Here is a 19,454-nt window from a genome sequence, read left to right on the forward strand (position 1 = left end):
AGGCATACTGTAGCTGACGCTAGTATGCTGGATGGGATGGTAGATAAAGACATTTTTTTTTTTTAGGGTGAACCCCCGCTTTAAGTGTGCCCTAAGGGAGTGATTCTTACTGTAAGGGGGCGTGGCTGTAGGTGTGACGTCACTGATCGTTGTTCCCTATAACAGGGAACAGACGATCAATAACACTGCCACAGAGAAGAACGGGGAAGGTGTGTTTACACTCCCCTCTCCCCGTTCTTCAGCTCCTGTGACCGATCGCGAGACACCGTTGGCGCGGAGCTACGGGCCGGGTCGCGCGCGCGACCCACGGCTGGGCTCTTAAAGGCAACGTACAGGTACATGCTTGTGCCCAGCCGTGCCATTCTGCCGACGTATATGTGCAGGAGGCGGTCCTTAAGTGGTTAATCCTAAAAACGTTGTTATAGTGAGCACATTTCTGGCTAATATTTGAGAGTGGACTTGGGCTCAGAGTCGGGTGGGGGGTCCACTAGTAATCTCAGAGGGACCACTTAAGTGGCTTTTCTAGACCAGAGAGGTCACAGTAGGTGTGCAGACCCTTTAATGCAGGGGTCTCAAACTGGCGGCCCTCCAGATGTTGCCAAACTACAAGTCCCATGATGCATTGCAAGGCTGACAGTTACTAGCATGTCTCCCACAGGCAGAGGCATGATGGGACTTGTAGTTTCGCAACAGCTGGAGGGCCGCCAGTTTGAGACCCCTGCTTTAATGTCAGATTTTCCAAATTGGGTACAGGAAGTGCCGGCAGAGATCGGGTTGATGGCAATATCTTTCCTTTTGTAAGTCTTGAACCTTCATGTATTTGGTTAGCCCTAGGCCGTAGATGGGTTGAGATCTCGCCAATATAGATAAGTAGGTAGAGGTCTGCTTGTCATGGGGATGAGTTGTTTTTGAACCACGACCACCAACACCCCATGTTCACTGAAATAAGAAAAGCCGCTCCAGGTGAGTAAGTCTCTGGCTAATCCCCACACACACACACTAGTCAGGTGTTGGCCCAGCTCCCATGCTGTGTAACATAAGGAAATTATTCCGGGCGGTTGCACTTACAAAAATTCTTTTTATTGAAGCTTCAAATGACAAGTAGTTGACAGATGGAGCAGGGGACAAAAAGGTGTAGAGGCTTTTCACGCAAATGGTAGCGCTTAGTAAGTAGTTGACAGATGGAGCAGGGGACAAAAAGGTAGACGCGTTTCGTGCAAATGTTATCGCTTAGTCATAATGACTAAGCGCTAACATTTACGTGAAACGCATCTACCTTTTTGTCCCCTGCTCCATCTGCTTGTCGTATGAAGCCTCAATAAAAGCTTTTTTGGAAATGCAGCTGTCCGGAATCATTTCCTTTATGTTACACTTCCTTCACTCTCTTTGTGGGAAAGGGAAGTATCGGGCATAAAAAAAAGGAAAGGTACCCCTAGGGGCTTTGAGTTGCAGCAATAAGTAAAGTTAATACAGATAGTGAAAATGTGTATAAAAGTATAAAAAGTTTATTACAGTTTGAATGGTATCAAGTGTAAAAAATGATCTTATTAGTGTGCAGCCTCATCAGCACATATCAGTGAAGAAGAAAAATTCCTTATTTGCACATTTTGGCCCGGATTCAGATACAATTGCGTATCTATCGGCGGGCGTAACGTATCTCAGATACGTTACGCCGCCGTAAATTAGGGCGCAAGTTCCGTATTCATAAAGAACTTGCGCCCTAAGTTACAGGGGCGTAGCGTATGTGGTCCGGCGTAAGCCCGCCTAATTCAAATGTGGATGATGTGGGCGTGTTTTATTTAAATTAATTGTGACCCCACGTATTTGACGTTTTTTACGAACGGCGCATGCGCCGTCCGTGAACGTTTCCAAGTGCGCATGCTCCAAATTACACCGCAAACTGTCAATGCTTTCGACGTGAACGTAACTTACGTACAGCCCTATTCGCGAACGACTTACGTAAACGACGTAAAATACGACGCTGTTCGGTCGTTTCCGACGTCCATACTTAACATGACTTACCCCTGCTTTATGAGGGGTAACTTTACGCCATAAAAAGCGTTACGCAAACAACGTAAAAAAATGCCCCGGGCGGACGTACGTTTCTGAATTGGCGTATCTACCTAATTTGCATATTCGACGCGGAAGTCTAGGGAAGCGCCCCCTAGCGGTCAGTGTAAATATTGCACCCTAAGATACGACGGCGTAGGAGACTTACGCCGCTCGTATCTAGGCAACATTGAGGCGTATCTGATTCTATGAATCAGACGCCGAGATGCGACGGCCCGCACTCAGAGTTACGACGGCGTATCTGGAGATACGCCGTCGTAACTGCTTTCTGAATCCGGCCCTTTGTATTTAAAGCGGAGGTCCACCCTAAAGAAAAAAGAATAGAGGAAAAGGCTCCAAATTTTTTTAATTTTTTTAATTTTTATACTTGCCAGAAATGGCTGTTACTAGGCAGATCTTCCTAATCTGCCCCTTCCTTGTCCGCACTGCTCCTCGGTCTCGTCCTCTTTGCGTCTTCTGGCAACCCGGACAGGTAAGGGTCCTTATTAAAAGTCGGCAGCTACAGGTGTTTGTCTTTTTCTCACAAATGTTGATAGTTTTTAATTTATTTTTTGCAAAAAATAAAGACCCCAGTACTGATTATTTACCTCCAATAGAATGATAAACATGTTATATGGGTACAGTGTTGCATGACTGAGTAATTGTCCTTCAAAGTGTGACAGAACTGAAAGCTGAAAAGTGGCCTGGGCAGGAAGGGGGTGAAAGTGGCGCGAATTGAAGTGGTTAAAAAATGTATTTGTTTTTATTCCTGATGTGTGTTTTTTTTTTTTTTTTTCCACAGGATGCCGGCCTGCTTCATAAAAGGATGCTCTTTTAGTTGGCGTCAAAAGGATCCCGACATCACCTTGCACGTCTTTCCACGTGATCCGGGAATGATAAGGAAATGGCTTCTGCAAATCTACCGTAGTGAGGAAGGCCTGGAGGAGTTTGTAGAAAAGATACAGAACAGCAAAAAGGGAGTCTATCGTATCTGTTCCAGACACTTCGCCGCCGATTGCTACGAAAAGAAAAAACTCGGCAAGGTGTTCAGAAAGGATGCCATACCCACCATTTTCCCTTGGCTTCAGCCGTACCCTTTGGAAGAGGAGCGGGTGGATCACCCTTATGCCAAAAAGAGGAAAATGGACACGGACTTGCCGGAGGAATATTTCGATGACATGTCGGCTGAAGAAACCATTAGGCCTTCTGTACCGCGTATGTCCACCCCTGTGTCGACTGCCATACCTACACCTCAGGAGTTTGTGATGTCGCAGTTTGCAAGTAAAATTCTCACGCAAAGCTTTCCCGGAAAACCGGCTTCACAGCACAGTGTCTGTGCAACAGAAGACATGTCCAACTACTCGTCATCCTGCCAAAACACGGAAGAGGTAGGGTATTATGGTCTTCCCCCTCATCCAAGAGGGAAGAGATATTATCGACCCAGGACTCGCCGTACAGTCGGTACAATGACGCGACGCTATCCGGGAATGTCGCACAAAACGATACAGGTGGACAGGCCAATAGGAATGAAGGATAAGGCCGCGCAGATCTTGCGAAGGCCACCTCACAGGTCTATAGCCCTTCAGTGCAACCTCGCCAAGCTTCCTGCGTTGGCGCAGGCAGGAAAACCACAGTCAAAACCAGTCATTCAAAAACTGGATGATCTTCACACGAACCCTAACACCGCCTCATTTGCAGACTTTGTTGAAAATTCCATGACCATTCAAGTCATAGAGGAGGAGGACGAACCGCCATTGTCGCCAGACCTGTCCTCTATTGAGAGCTTTGCGGACGCACAGTCTGATGCAGAACCCGAGGAAACATCCGTTCCTGACCTTGATGAAGCTTATAGCCCGTGTGTAGAGGTGGAGGAGGACTGTAGTCAAGAAATGAATGAAAATATTCCAGCAGATCCGAAAGAAGCCGACATTACGCCCATTTTCTTGCCCGAGACCCAAGCTCCAGTGGACCACGTCAAAGAGAGAAAATTTATCGTTTTCGAATCCTGTTTGAATAAGTTACTGATGTGCTGTAAATGCTTAAAGACGGCGAACTGCCGCGGAAACATAACGAAACTAAAAAAATACCGCATCGGCTCGGCGGTTTTAGTAACCGCCGTCTGTTCCATGAGGCACGAATTTCACTTGTGGACTAGCCAGCCCATGATCGGGCGAATGCCCGTCGGAAACCTTCTCATATCTTCCAGCACTTTATGCAGCGGATCCAATTTTCTCAAAGTAGACAGTTTTTTCCGCCTTGCCGGAATTCTCGGAATCTCACAGCCAACCCATAACAGTGACGAAAACCTTTACTTGTTCCCCGCGATTGATCACCACTGGAGTCTGGAGAAAAGAAGCCTTGTCCAAGACGTGCAAAGCAGACCCGTAGCACTAGTGGGCGACGGCCAGTGCAAGTCCTACGCCTCCCGTGCCAAATGCTGCACCTACAATTTCTTGGAATACCACACTAAAAAAATCATCGACTTTCAAGTGGAAAAGTTAGATCCTTCTGAAGCCGCAACGGGCCTTGAAAAAAAGACATTCCAAGCAGCCCTTGACCGGATAATCAAGGAAAAAGTGAATGTCCGTGTCCTTTGCACAGACCGGCATGCAGGTATCAAAAAACTGTTGAGGAAACACTACGGTCGCATCAAACACCAGTATGATGTCTGGCATGTGGCTAAGTCTGTGGGCAACAAGATGGCGAGGGCCAGCAAGAAGCATGGCTGCCGTACACTGGCGGGGTGGGTCAGGCCTGCCAAAAGTCATATGTGGTGGTCGGCCAGAACCTGTGAACAGAATCCAGCCTTGCTTCGAGAGAAGTGGACCTCTATTGCACACCATGCGTCAAACCAACATCATTGGGATGAGGCAACTCTCTACAGTTCCTGCCAACATGACGACGATGATGAAGAGGAGGAAGACAAGGAATGGCTGGTGGCAGGTTCGGAAGCCCACCTCCAACTAAAGGGAGTTGTGTTGGACGAAAACCTGCTGGAGGACCTCGACCACCTCTCCAGTTTTTGCCAAGCCGACGAACTCGAGGTGCTCCGTAGCATCACCGGAAAGTACCACGCCAAACAAACTCGGTATTCCGTGGAGGGAGTGGTGGCCCGTTCACAGCTAGCCGCCCTGGATTATAATCGGAACGTCAGACTGATACAAGGCGTGCTAAAAGCCGCGTCTTACGGTGCGGGCGGAAAAGCCAAAAAGGATTGGGTGGAATCCAAAATTTTCAACCCCGCCAACCAAGACTTTATGAAGGATATCATAGCCGACGTTCTGTCCTTTGCTGACGGAAAGACATTTTTTAGTACGGCGTCCCAACAGTCAGAGGCGTCCAGAAAGACTGCCGCTATCCAGAGGCCGGCCCGGTGGAAAATGATGGACAAATGTATTTACAGATTCCCTGAAATGATTGAGTAGATGGACAGTAAAGGCAAGGCTCGTTCTTTATAGTCCAAGGAACTACTTTGTGTGTGTGTGTATATATAATATAACTTTTTTTTTTTTTTTTTTACTTAACATTTTATGTTTTGTTGTCATGCTAATTCCTTGTTTTATGTATATATACTTTTGAATTGTAATCGCTCATGCTTAGCTACTTTAAAGTGGAACTTCAGTTGACTCCCTTTGCGGGCAATGAGTGTGAAAGTTCTGCAGTGGGGGGGCTGCAATTAAATTTTTTTTAAATTTTTTTTGAGGAAGGGTAAAAATTGAGTGGATTTTGTTTTTGGTTGGTCAAATTTAAAGCGGAGGTTCACCCGCACATGACACTATTTCCCCCTAGATGGATGCTCGTTTTGCCTAGGGGAATCGGCTAGTTGTTTTAAAATATGATCTGTACTTACCGTTTACGAGATGCATCTTCTCCGCCGCTTCCGGGTATGGGCTGCGGGACTGGGCGTTCCTATTTTGATTGACAGTCTTCCGAGAGGCTTCCGACGGTCGCATCCATCGCGTCATGATTTTCCGAAAGAAGCCGAACGTCGGTGCGCAGGCGCAGTATAGAGCCGCACCGACGTTCGGCTTCTTTCGGCTACTAGTGACGCGATGGATGCGACCGTCGGAAGCCTGTCAGAAGACTGTCAATCAAGAAGGAACGCCCGCTCCCAAAGACCCATACCCGGAAGCGACGGAAGAAGATGCATCTCGAAAACGGTAAGTACGGCTCATATTTTAAAACAAATAGCCGATTCCCCTAGACAAAACGAGCATCCATCTATGGGGAAAAGAGTAAAAAAATATATAATTGGGTGAACTCCCGCTTTAATGTTGTCATCGGGGGCACTCTAGCCAGGATGCAAAGACCAATAAAATGCTGACCAATGTTCTAACCCTTCTTAACCCCCCCCCCCCCCCAGAAAAAGGATTTAGCTGAAGTTCCCCTTTCAAGTGCGTCTAGACAGATTCTCTTTAAAAATGCAGTGAGTGCAGAAAAAATTGCTGCTGACCCTTCCAGAAATCCAGTGCGCTCATTTCATGCTTTACAGCACTTCTTTGGTGAAGATATAAAATTATATACCGTATTTATCGGGGTATTGCGCGCTCCGGCGTATAACGCGCACGCCTAAAGTGGACCCGTATTCCTGTAAAAAAAAATATTTTAGTACTTACAGTTTTGGTGTCTTGCGCGGCGGCCTCGTTGGGTCTGGTGTCCGTCTGCGGCTTCGGTGGTGTCCTCCTAGTCGGGTCCGGCGCCCTTCTGCGGTGTCCTCCCCGCTCGATCCCCGCTGAGTTTGAACCACTGCGCCGGCATATACCGAGCGCAGTACACTCGGGTATAGTCGGGCAGGCTTGGCTCCTCTCGCGGTCACGTCCTGTGCGTCCTGTACGTCCAGGACGTGACCGTGAGAGGAGCCGAGCCTGCCCGACTATACCCGAGTGTACTGCGCTCGGTATATGCCGGCGCAGTGGTTCAAACTCAGCGGGGATCGAGCGGGGAGGACACCGCAGAAGGACGCCGGACCCGACGAGCCTTGCCTGAACTTGCCACATGAAAGGAGTACTTTACAGTAAGTTTTTGTATTGGATTATCAAGTATAACTGTTTTACATATTATTTTACAATTGCTGTTAAAATGCTGCTGATCTAAAAAGAAAGTGTGTGTGTGCTGTGACCACGGATTTCCTAAAGCTGAACTCCCAAGCAACTACAGAACACCTCCCTATTGTATAGAAGAGGAGGCGGTGTTCTGTAGCCCATCAGGGGAGAACTGGACAGGGCTGACAACACTGCTTGGGATCTTAGTGCAGCAGAGGCTGGCTTGTCAAAACAAGGGGGGGGCACACTGGATTTCTGGAAGGATGATCATTGTTCGGAAAACAAATCATGGCGACATGGCAGGTATTGCTATTATCTACTGCATATGTTTTTTTTTTTTTTTTTTTATATATGAGGCTGACATTTTATACAAAAACGCATGTGGTTCATGACTTTGGTGCTAAGTTCTATGTGTTTTTCAGATCTTTTGTTGCCATTTTGCTATAAAACAAGTACAGACAAATCTGCCTCAATTCAGAACTATTTGTTTCTATATTAAAGTGCAGTTTCATCACATACAGTGAAACCTCGGATTGCCAGTAACGTGGTTAACGAGCGTTTTTGCAATACGAGCAATAAAAAAAAAAAAACTCGGTTTGCGAGTGTTGTCTCGCAACACGAGGAGGATTCAAGGCACAGCGGTGAGCAATACCGCATTTGGCCAGAAGGGGTGGGGGGGCGCCGATCAGAGCTGAAATACTCGTAAAAACTCTGGGGTAGATTCAGAGAGCAATTGCGTCTGCGTAACCATAGTTACGCAGCGCAATTGCTTTCTTGCCCCGGCGTATCGAATGCTCCTGATTCAGGAACCTCGATACGCCGACTGCAGCCTAAGATATGACTGGCATAAGGCTCCTTATGCCGTCATATCTTAGGCTGCATTCTTACGCTGGCCGCTAGGTGGCGTTCCCGCTGTGGTCAGCGTAGAGTATGCAAATTGCATACTAACGCCGATTCACAACCCAACGCGAGCCCTGCGTACGCAGTTTACGTAGTTTGCATACGTCGGTTTTTGCGTAAGGCTGCCCCTGCTATTAGCAGGGGCAGCCAATGCTACGTATACCCGTCGTTCCCGCGTCGCGTTTTTGAAAAATTACGTCGTTTGCGTAAGTGAATCGTGAATGGCGCTGGACGCCATTCACGTTCACTTTGAAGCAAATGACGTCCTTGCGACGTCATTTACCGCAATGCACGTCGGGAAAGTTTCCCGACGGAGCATGCGCACTACGTTCGGCGCGGGAACGCGCCTAATTTAAATGATCCACGCCCCCTACGGGATCATTTAAATTGCGCGGTCTTACGCCGGGCATTTTTCAGGTGCGCCCACGCAATTTACGGAGCTACTGCTTCGTGAATCAAGCATAGCGCAGGAAATTTACGGAGGCGCAGTGGCAAAACGGTGCGCTGCGCCTCCGTAAGAAATGGGCAAATGTACCTGAATCTACCCCTCTGTTTCCGAGTTCAGCCGAGCTGTCCAGAGTATTTCCAAGGCTCATCAGTGAACCCCCCCCCCCACCTCTGGCCACATGCGGTATTGCATGCTATAGAAGTCAATTCGAAATAACTTATTTTCATTTCCATTGACTTCTATGGGCTAACTCGCTTTGATATGCAAATGCTTTGGATTACAAGCATTCTCCTGGGACCGATTATGCTCGTAATCCAAGGTTCCACTCTACATACGTTTGTTTTCCCCAACAACTAAATATTGTGGCCTGTATTCACGTAGAAGCGCGTATCTTTGTGCGGGCGTAACGTATCTTATTTACGTTACGCCTCCGCAACTTTGACAGGCAAGTGCCGTATTCTCAGACCAAAGTTGCGGCGGCGTAGCGTAAATAGGCCGGCGTAAGCCCGCCTAATTCAAATGTGGTAGATGTGGGCGTGTGTTATGTAAATTTAATGTGACCCCACGTAAATGACGCTTTTTACGAACGGCGCATGCGCCGTTCGTGAAGGTATCCCGGTGCGCATTGCTCCAAATTTACCTGCAAGAAGCCAATGCTTTCGACGTGAACGTAAATGACGCCCAGCCCTATTCGCGAACGACTTGCGCAAACGACGTAAAATTTTCAAAATTCGACTCGGAAACGACGTCCATACTTAACATTGGTACGCCTCATATAGCAGGGGTAACTTTACGCCGGTAAAAGCCCAACGTAAACGGCGTATCTGTACTGCGTCGGCCGGGCGTACGTTCGTGAATTGGCGTATCTAGCTGATTTACATATTTCTAGGCGTAAATCGGCGTACACGCCCCTAGTGGCCTGCGTAAATATGCAGTTAGGATACGACGGCATAAGAGACTTACGCCGGTCGGATCGAATACAAATCTATGCGTAACTGATTCTAAGAATCAGGCGCATAGATACGCCGTCGTATCTCCTACGAGAATCCGGGCCAATGTAGTATTGTAGCTGTGGTTTTGTATGGGGCACCTGGATGGAAACATTTCTGTGGTTTGCTCAGGTGGGAGGCTTATGGCCCCCCCCCCCCCCCCTGTAAATATTATAGCCAGTGGCCCAGATTCAAGAAGCAATTGCGCCCGTGTAACCATAAGTTACACGGCGCAATTGCTTACTTGCTCCGGTGTAACGAGTGCTCCTGATTCAGGAACCTCGTTACACCGACTGCAGCCTAAAATCTGCGCGGCATAAGGCTCTTATGCCTCGCAGATTTTAGGCTGCATTCTTGCGTGTGCCGCTAGGGGGCGCTCCCATTGTGATCAGCGTGTAGTATGCAAATTGCATACTACCAACTGATTCACAAACTTGCGCGGGCCCCGCGCAAGCCAGGTACGGAGTTTCCGTACGGCAACTTTAGCGCAAGGCTGCCCTTTCTAATAGCAGGGGCAGCCAATGCTAAAGTATAGCCGCCGCTCCCGCGACGTGAAATTTGAATTTCACGTCGTTTGCGTAAGTGCTTCGTGAATGGCGCTGGACGCCATTCACGTTCACTTTGAAGCAAATGACGTCCTTGCGACGTCATTTGCCGCAATGCACGTCGGGAAAGTTTCCCGACGGAGCATGCGCTGTACGCTCGGCGCGGGAGCGCGCCTAATTTAAATGATTCCCGCCCCCGGCGGGATCATTTAACTTGCGCGCGCTTACGCCGGGCAAATTTGCCGGCGCGCCCTCGCAGTTCACGGAGCTACTGCTCTGTGAATCGAGGGCAGCGCAAAATATTTGCGGGGGCGCAGGGCAAAATCGTTGCCCTTCTCCCCCGCAAATATCGCGCAAATGTACCTGAATCTGGGCCAGTGTTCTGAACATGCACATCCTTTGCCATAAAACCCACTCGGGAGACATCCCTTTTCCAATGGTATGGCCCCTTTAACGTGATCCGCATTTAACCACTTCAATACCGGGCATTTTCACCCCCTTCCTGCCCCAGGCCAATTTTCGGCACTATCACGCTTTGAATGACCATTGCGCGGTCGCGCGACATGGCTCCCAAACAAAATTTTACGTCCTTCCCCCCCCCACAAATAGAACTTTCTTTTGGTGGTATTTGATCACCTTTGCGGTTTTTATTTTTTGCGCTATAAACAAAGATAGAGCGACAATTTAAAAAAAAAAATGCAATATTTTTAACTTTTTGCTATAATACTGTATATATTCCAAAACTATTTTTTTTCTCGGTTTAGGCCGATACGTATTCTTCTACATATTTTTGGTAAAATAAGCGTTTATTCATTGGTTTGCGCAAAAGTTACAGGGGTAGATTCAGAAAGATGCGCGCATCTTTCTGCGGGCGTAACGTATCTCCGATACGTTACGCCGCTGTAACTTTGGGCGCAAGTTCTGTATTCAGAAAGAACTTGCGCCCTTAGTTACGGCGGTGTAAGGTATGTGCGGCGGCGTAAGCCCGCCTAATTTTAAATGGGGATGTTGGGGGCGTGTTTTATTTAAATTTTACTTGACCCCGCGTTTTTCACGTGTTTTTTTTTTTTTGAACGGCGCCGTCCGTAAAATATCCCAGTGTGCATTGCTCCAAATTACGCCGCAAGGACGTATTGGATTCGAAAGTGAACGTAAATGACGTACAGCCTTATTCGCGAACGACTTACGCAAACAATGTAAAAATGTCAAAACTCGGCGCGGGAACGACGGCCATACTTAACATTAGCTTCGCCTCATACAGCAGGGGTAACTATACGCCGGAAAAAGCCTAACGCAAACGACGTAATAAAAATGCGCCGGACGTACGTTTCTGAATCGGCGTATCTAGCTCATTTGCATATTCCTCGCGGAAATCTATGGAAGCGCCACCTAGCGGCCAGCGTAAATATGCAACCTAAGATACGACGGTGTAAAACAATTACACCTGTCGGATCTTAGGGAAATGTATGCGTAACTGATTCTATGAATCGGGCGCATAGATACGACGGCGTATCTTCCATCTGAATCTACCCCATAGTGCCTACAAAATAGGGGATAGTTTTATGACTTTTTTCCCAAGGCGTCTTCCAGGACAGCCCTTGAGAGATGGAGCTCCTCCCTGGACAGGAAACACATCACCCCCAGCTCTTTAAAAGGCGGTCCCTCAGGCATCTGTTCAGTTTTATGTGTTTCCTCAGACGGAGGAGACATGTCACCACGAGGAACCGTCTTTTTTACAGGGGGATGGATCAGGGAGAGTATCCATCTCTAAAGGGCTGGGGAAGACAGCTGGGCTGATTGTTCCCCTACCTTAAAAATCTCTCCATTTCTATGGCCACGGGTTCCCTCCGCTTGTGCATGGAGTTTCCCGTTCCTTCGTTCCTCCGGTGCCCGGCGAGGGAGTGGGCAGTGATGGCGGGCATGGCGGCGGCGTCTGACAGGCGGGAGAAGCTCTCCTTACGGTGGACGCCGTGACCCGGAAGTCGCTGGGCGTAACCTCCGGGCCTGATGCGCGTCATCACTGTGCGCCGGAAACTCAGGTTCCGGTTTCTTGGCGCGGGATTCGAAGGAAGGCCGAGTCGGCGCGATATAAGGCAGCAAGCTTGGGCTATACTCTGCCTATACACGGAAGCAGCATGGACGCTGCACAAGGGGAGTCCGGCGCCGGCTCTTCACAGGTAGGCTGGCTGTGCCAGAACCTTTTCTCCTGTGTTTTCACCTGTATTCAAAAGGGAGCTAGATGGGTCTGTTAGTCCTATATTTTAGCTCAGTGGGCACCTTAGAACAGGGGAGGAGGGGGATCTTGCATATAAGTAACACTAAAAGTAGCTCTCTCTCTCTCTCTCGTTTTTTCTATCAGAGAGAATCAAAGGAAGTTAAAAACCCTTCTAAGGATAAAAAGAAATGTGCCACATGTAATGCAAGGCTTGCTTCTGGATATACCAAAAGTTTATGCGGTCCCTGTATTGCTACTGTGGTGAATAGCGAAGAAGATTCCCCACTCAATAAATTTCTGGGTTCATTTAAAGATGAAATGCAAGCCACCTTTCAATCATTCAGAAAACTAATTGCTGACACACAGATTGCAGGTTCAGCTGCTAGACAGCAGGAGGTGCCCACCTCTCCAGTTCTGGTAGCATCAGGAACAGGTGATCCTGTAGAGAATGAGGAGATTTCCCTTGATAATTCTGATGCAGATTCTTCCCAGGGAGATTCTGGGCAAGAAAATGTTCAGGATGACTCCCACACCCCTACTAGATTCAAACTCTCCCAGGAGGAGGTAGATGAACTAATTGGGGCTATTCATGAGACATTGGAGTTGAAGGAGGAAAAAGCTTCGCTTTCACGCCATGATAAAATGTATCAGGGGTTAAGCAGGAAAAAACAGAAGGTTTTTCCAGTGCACAAAATAGTTTCAGACTTGGTCCTGAAAGAATGGGAGGAACCTGACAAGAGGCCCTTCTTTTCAGGGGGTTTAAAAAGGAGATTCCCCTTTGATGAGGACCCTGCTGCGGTCTGGAATCAATCTCCAAAACTTGATGCCCCACTAGCAAAGGTATCTAAACACTCAGATCTCGTGTTCGAGGACATGGGACATTTAGCGGATCCTATGGATAAAAGAGGGGATGTTATCCTCAAGAGATCCTGGGACACGGCCATGGCTAACCTTAAGCCAGCATTAGCAACCACGTGTGTAGCACGTAATTTAGAGTTTTGGCTCAAACAATTGCAGGAACACCTGACAGCAGGTACGTCTAGAGAAGAGTTGTTAAAATCCTTTCCCATGCTGTTTAAAGCCGTGGGCTTTATTGCCGATGCCTCGGCAGAATCGGTAAAGCTTTCAGCCAGGGCAGCTTCTCTATCAGTGGCTGCGAGGAGAACTCTTTGGCTCAAAACCTGGCCGGGAGACACTGCCTCTAAGTTACGCCTTTGCAGCGTTCCTTTTTCAGGAAATTTTTTGTTTGGCACTCCGCTAGATGAAGCGTTAGAACGCACTGCGGATAAAAAGAAGACTTTTCCTGACAAGAAAAAGTCGGGTTTCAAGAAGTTTTTTCGTCCCTTTAAAGGGCAAAAGAAAAATCAGGAAAAAGGGAAGTCAAATAGACCCTGGGCGACGCAAGGGGGGAAAAAGAAAGCCAATGTGCTCTTTATCCCTCCTGACAAAAATCCCAAAACCCAGTGATATCAGGATCCAAGTGGGAGGAAGATTGGGGGACTTCCTTCCACAATGGAAAAAACTGACCTCCAACAATTTTGTCAGGGGAGTCATAGAAAGGGGTTATGCTCTGGAGTTCGATCAAGCACCACCAAAAAGGTTCTTGATTACACAACTGGCAAAAAATCAGACAAAAGCACAGGCATTACAACATCTCATAGGAGAGCTTGTAGATCAGAAGGTCATCATACCAGTTCCCAAACAAGAGGAGGGTCAGGGTTTTTACTCGCACGTCTTTTTAGTGCGGAAGCCGTCAGGCAAGTACCGCCTGATCTTCAACCTTAAACCCTTGAACACGGCCATTCGATACAAAAAGTTCCGGATGGAATCGATCTATTCTGTGAAAAATCTGCTTCAAAAAGATTGTTTCATGGCAAAAATAGATTTGAAGGATGCCTACCTTCATATTCCTATCAGGAAAAGCTCCCAAAAGTTCCTCCGCATAGCCATTCAAGTAAGAGAAAAAATTTATCATTTTCAGAGTCAAGCTCTTCCCTTTGGCCTCTCCTCGTCCCCGAGGATCTTTACCAAGATTCTTGCGGAGACACTGGCCCTCCTAAGACTCCAGGGCATAACAGTCGTCCCATACTTAGACGACTTACTGTTCTTAGCACCGACGAGGCAAAAACTGCTGGCAGACCTAGTGGTCGCCCAGCAGTGGTTGACTCAGTTAGGTTGGATCATCAACCAGGAGAAATCAAACCTCATTCCCTCTCAGGAGATCCTGTTTTTGGGCTATATAATAAATTCAACAGAACAGAAGACCTTTCTTCCTCAAGAAAAAATCGATCACATAACTCAACGAGTAGCGCAAATACAGACAAATCTCCCTGTAACAGTAAGGGAGATAATGTCGGTTTTAGGCCTCATGACAGCCTCCATACCAGCAGTGAAATGGCCAGGTTTCACCAAAGACCGCTCCAGTCATTCCTTTTACAGAATCTTTTAGGAAAGGACTTGGAGGACAAAGTGTTTCTTTCAGAAAAAACAAAACAAGCACTTTGGTGGTGGAGAAACCAAAACAATCTGAAAGGAGGTCTGTTGTGGAACCCCTCGGTTGTGCTCATACTGACGACGGACGCCAGCAATCAAGGCTGGGGAGCCCATCTAGGGGATCAATGGGCGCAAGGCCTTTGGAGTCACCTAGAAAAGAAGCGCTCATCAAATTACAGAGAGTTAAAAGCTGTAGCAAAAGGCATGGCAGCATTTCAAGACCAACTAAAACATCAGCATGTGCAGATCAGGTCGGACAACGTCACGTCTGTGGCGTATCTGAACAAGCAGGGGGGAACCAGGAACCCCAGCCTGATGAATATAGCCAAGGAAATGTTTGTTTGGGCAGAAGGGAATCTGGAGTCTCTATCGGCCGTTCATCTCAAAGGTACGCAGAACGGTCTAGCAGATTTTTTGAGCAGACAGTCGATCTCTCAAGAGGAGTGGTCTCTAGATCCGACAGTGTTTGCAGACATAGTTACCAAGTGGGGTCTTCCGGAAATCGACCTTTTCGCAAACAGGAAAAATGCCAAACTACCAAATTTCTTCTCTCTGAATCCAAGAGATCAGCCACTAGCAGTCGATGCCTTACAGAACAGTTGGACATTCAACCTGACCTATGCTTTCCCTCCACTTCATCTTTTGCCGAGAGTCCTCTCCAAATTCAAGATGGAGAAGACTTCCCTCATTTTAATAGCCCCCTTTTGGCCGAAAAGGGCGTGGTTTTCACTTCTACTATCCTTAGTAGATCGGCCACCCTGGATGTTGCCGTGCAGTCCGGATCTGCTGTCTCAAGGTCCGGTCCAGCACCCCAACCCAACCTTTTTGAATCTGGCGGCTTGGTATCTGAAATAGACATCCTGAAGTCTAAGGGTCTATCAGACAGGGTGATCAAAACTCTGTTGCAGAGTCGCAAGCCAAATACCAGAGCAATTTATCAGAAACACTGGAAAAAATTTAATCTCTGGCTGAAAGAGAATAGGAAGAGAGAATACGATTCTCCAACAATTTTAGAATTCTTACAAGAAGGCATCGACAAGAAATTGGCTTTAAGTACTATTAAAGTTCAAATTGCGGCCTTATCAGTTTACGTTCAACGCTCACTGCAGCAAGATCCACTTATTAACAGATTTTGTAAGGCGGTTGCTAAACAACGACCGGCCCCATGCCGAAAAGTACCGACATGGGATCTTTCCATTATGTTGAAAGCAGTTATTAGAGAGCCTTTTGAGCCGATATCAGAGGCTTCTCTAAGGTTAATTACTTTAAAGACAGTCTTCTTAATTGCAATGACTACAGCTCGCAGAGTCAGCGAACTCCAGGCTCTATCAATCAGAGAACCTTACATGCAGGTATTGGAGGATCGGGTCATTCTGAGAACGGACCAATCTTTTGTTCCAAAGGTCGCTTCTTCTTTTCACAAGAGTCAGGACATTATTTTACCCTCTTTTTGCAATAAACCTGCAAACAGCAAAGAAGAACAGCTGCATCGGCTGGACGTCCGAAGATGCCTTCTTGCCTATCTAGATGCAACTAAGGAGTTTAGAACATCAGAGGCCCTGTTTGTTCTTTTTTCCGGAAATCGAAAAGGAAAACAAGCTTCAAAAGGGACAATATCCAGGTGGATCAAAATGGGCATCTTGGAAGGGTACAAAACTCTGCACCTGGACCCTCCGCAAGGCTTGAAGGCACATTCTACAAGGGCGTTAGCCACGTCCTGGGCAGAAAAAGCCGGCGCTACCCCTGAGCAGATATGTAAGGCCGCCACGTGGTCAAGCATGTCAACATTCATTCGACACTATCGTTTGGATGTCTTGAGTAATCAAGATCAGGCCTTTGGGAGAAAAGTCCTCCAAGCAGTAGTCCCTCCCTAAACTGGTGAGTGCTTGCTCATCCTCTCAAGGGCTGTCCTGGAAGACGCCTTGGGAAAAACAGAGTTAGTCTTACCGGAAACTCTGTTTCCAGGAGTCTTCCAGGACAGCACGTTCCCACCCTATGCTTTGAGGTAGGTATATATATATATATATATGCATGAATAATGTAAATGGTATATATGTTATTAACTGTATTTCAGCTCCGTCCTTCGGTTCTTGTATTAAAACTGAACAGATGCCTGAGGGACCGCCTTTTAAAGAGCTGGGGGTGATGTGTTTCCTGTCCAGGGAGGAGCTCCATCTCTCAAGGGCTGTCCTGGAAGACTCCTGGAAACAGAGTTTCCGGTAAGACTAACTCTGTTTTTTTCCTTTACTAGTAATGGCGGCGATCTGCGATTTTTGTCAGGACTGCGATATTGCGGCGGACAGTTCGGACACTTTTGACACTATTTTGTGACCATTCACATTTATACAGCGATCAGTGCTATAAATGTGCACTGATTACTGTGTAAATGTGACTGGCAAGGAAGGGGTTAACACTAGGGGGGTGATCAAGGGGTTAAATGTGTTGCCTAGGGAGTGATTCTAACTGTGGGGGGAGGGGACTGACTGGGGGAGGTGACCGATCAGTGTTCCTATGTACAAGGGACACACCATCGGTCTCCTCTCCCTTACAGGACGTGGATCCACGTCCCTGGCTCTGTAACTGCCGATCGCGGGTTACTGGGCGGACATCGCAGCCTCCAGGCACGTGCTTCGGCACCCGCGTGACGCGGCAGGGCGTGTGTGCCCCCTAGTGGCTGGGAGGGCCTTGTGGACGTCATTTGACATTAGGCAGGATGGGAAGTGGTTAAAGTGGCGCTAAAGGTTTGCGTTTTTTTTTTTTTTTTTGACAAACATGTCATACTTGCCTCCACTGTGCAGTTTGTTTTTGCACAGTGGCCCCGATCCAGCTGTTCTGGGGTCCCACAGCGGCTCTCGTGGCTCCTCCCCTCATTAGATAACCCCCTCTGGGAAGCTCTCTTCCGAGGGGGTTACCTTGCGGGCGCACTCCATAGACACCGAGTGTATGACTCGCCCACGTCATTGGATTTGATTGCTGATCGCCGCCATTAGTAGTAAAAAAAAAATCATAAAAATGCAATAAAACTATCCCGCTATAAATTTTGCGCAAACCAACCGATAAATGCTTATTGCGATTTTTTTTTTTTACCAAAAATATGTAGAAGAATACGTATCGGCCTAAACTGAGGAAAAAAACATGTTTTTTTTATATATATATATATTTTTGGGGGATATTTATTATAGCAAAAAGTAAAAAATATTGCATTTTTTTCAAAATTGTCGCTCTATTTTTGTTTATAGCGCAAAAAATAAAAATCGCAGAGGTGATCAAATACCACCAAAAGAAAGCTCTATTTGTGGGGAAAAAAGGACGCCAATTTTGTTTGGGAGCCACGTCGCACGACCGCGCAATTGTCTGTTAAAGCGACGCAGTGCCGAATCGCAAAACCTGGCCGGGTCCTTTTGCTGCCTAAAGTGGTTAAGTGGTTAAAGGGAGTGCTCCTGATCTCAGCTTGTTGCCTGTATAGAAGACACCTGTCTACAGAAGCAATCAATCAGATTCCAATCTCTCCACCATGGGCCAAGACCAAAGAGCTGTCCAAGGATGTCGGGGAGAAGATTGTAGACCTACACAAGGCTGGAATGGGCTACAAGACCATCGCCAAGCAGCTTGGTGAGAGGGTGACAACAGTTGGTGCGATTATTACAAATGGATACAAGGTCTCCCCTCGTGGAGGTCCAATGATCATGAGAACGGTGAGGAATCATCCAGAACTACACAGGAGGGTCTTATCAATGATCTCAGCTGGGACCATCGTCACCAAGAAAACACTCGGTAACACACAACACCGGGAAGGACTGAAATCCTGCAGCCCCCGCAAGGTCCCCCTGCTCAGGAAATCACATGTACAGGACAGTCTGAAGATTGATAATGAACTTCTGAATGATTCAGAGGAGAACTGGGTGAGTGTTGTGGGCAGAGGAGACCAAAATCAAGGTCTTTGTCATCAACTCAACTCGCCGTTTTTAGAGGAGGAGGAATGCTGACTGACCCCAAGAACACCATCCCCCACCGTCATCCATGGAGAACACCATCCCCCACCGTCATCCATGGAGAACGCCATCCCCCACCGTCATCCATGGAGAACACCATCCCCATCGTTATACATGGAGAACACCACCCCCACCGTCATCCATGGAGAACACCATCCCCCACCGTCATACATGGAGAACACCATCCCCCACCGTCATCCATGGAGAACTCCATCCCCCATCGTCATCCATGGAGAACACCATCCCCCACCGTCATACATGGAGAACACCATCCCCCACCGTCATACATGGAGAACACCATCCCCCACCGTCATACATGGAGAACACCATCCCCCACCGTCATACATGGAGAACACCATCCCCCACCGTCATACATGGAGAACACCATCCCCCACAATTATACATGGAGAACACCATCCCCCACCGTCATACACGGAGAACACCACCCCCCACCGTCATCCATGGAGAACACCATCCCCCACCGTCATCCATGGAGAACACCATCCCCCACCGTCATACACGGAGAACACCATCCCCCACCGTCATACATGGAGAACACCATCCCCCACCGTCATACATGGAGAACACCAACCCCCACCGTCCTACATGGAGAACACCATCCCCCACCGTCATACATGGAGAACACCATCCCCACCGTCATACATGGACAACACCATCCCCCACCGTCATCCATGGAGAACACCATCCCCCACCGTCATACATGGAGAACACCATCCCTCACCGTCCTACATGGAGAACACCATCCCCCACCGTCCTACAT

At 47.8% G+C, this 19,454-nt stretch overlaps 1 protein-coding gene across 1 annotated transcript in view; it reads left to right on the forward strand.

The window, feature by feature from the left end:
* The window catches only part of LOC120928809, a 29,948-nt gene extending 24,107 nt beyond the window's left edge, over positions 1-5,841 (forward strand). Inside the window, exon 3 of the mRNA XM_040339820.1 lies at positions 2,852-5,841. Coding sequence (XP_040195754.1) covers positions 2,853-5,474 — 2,622 coding nt within the window. The 5' untranslated portion in view covers position 2,852 and the 3' untranslated portion in view covers positions 5,475-5,841. The remainder of the gene's footprint in view (positions 1-2,851) is intronic.
* Positions 5,842-19,454: the final 13,613 nt, after the last annotated feature.

This window comes from Rana temporaria, chromosome 2 (assembly GCF_905171775.1).
Source record: "Rana temporaria chromosome 2, aRanTem1.1, whole genome shotgun sequence".
Classification (NCBI taxonomy): domain Eukaryota; kingdom Metazoa; phylum Chordata; class Amphibia; order Anura; family Ranidae; genus Rana; species Rana temporaria.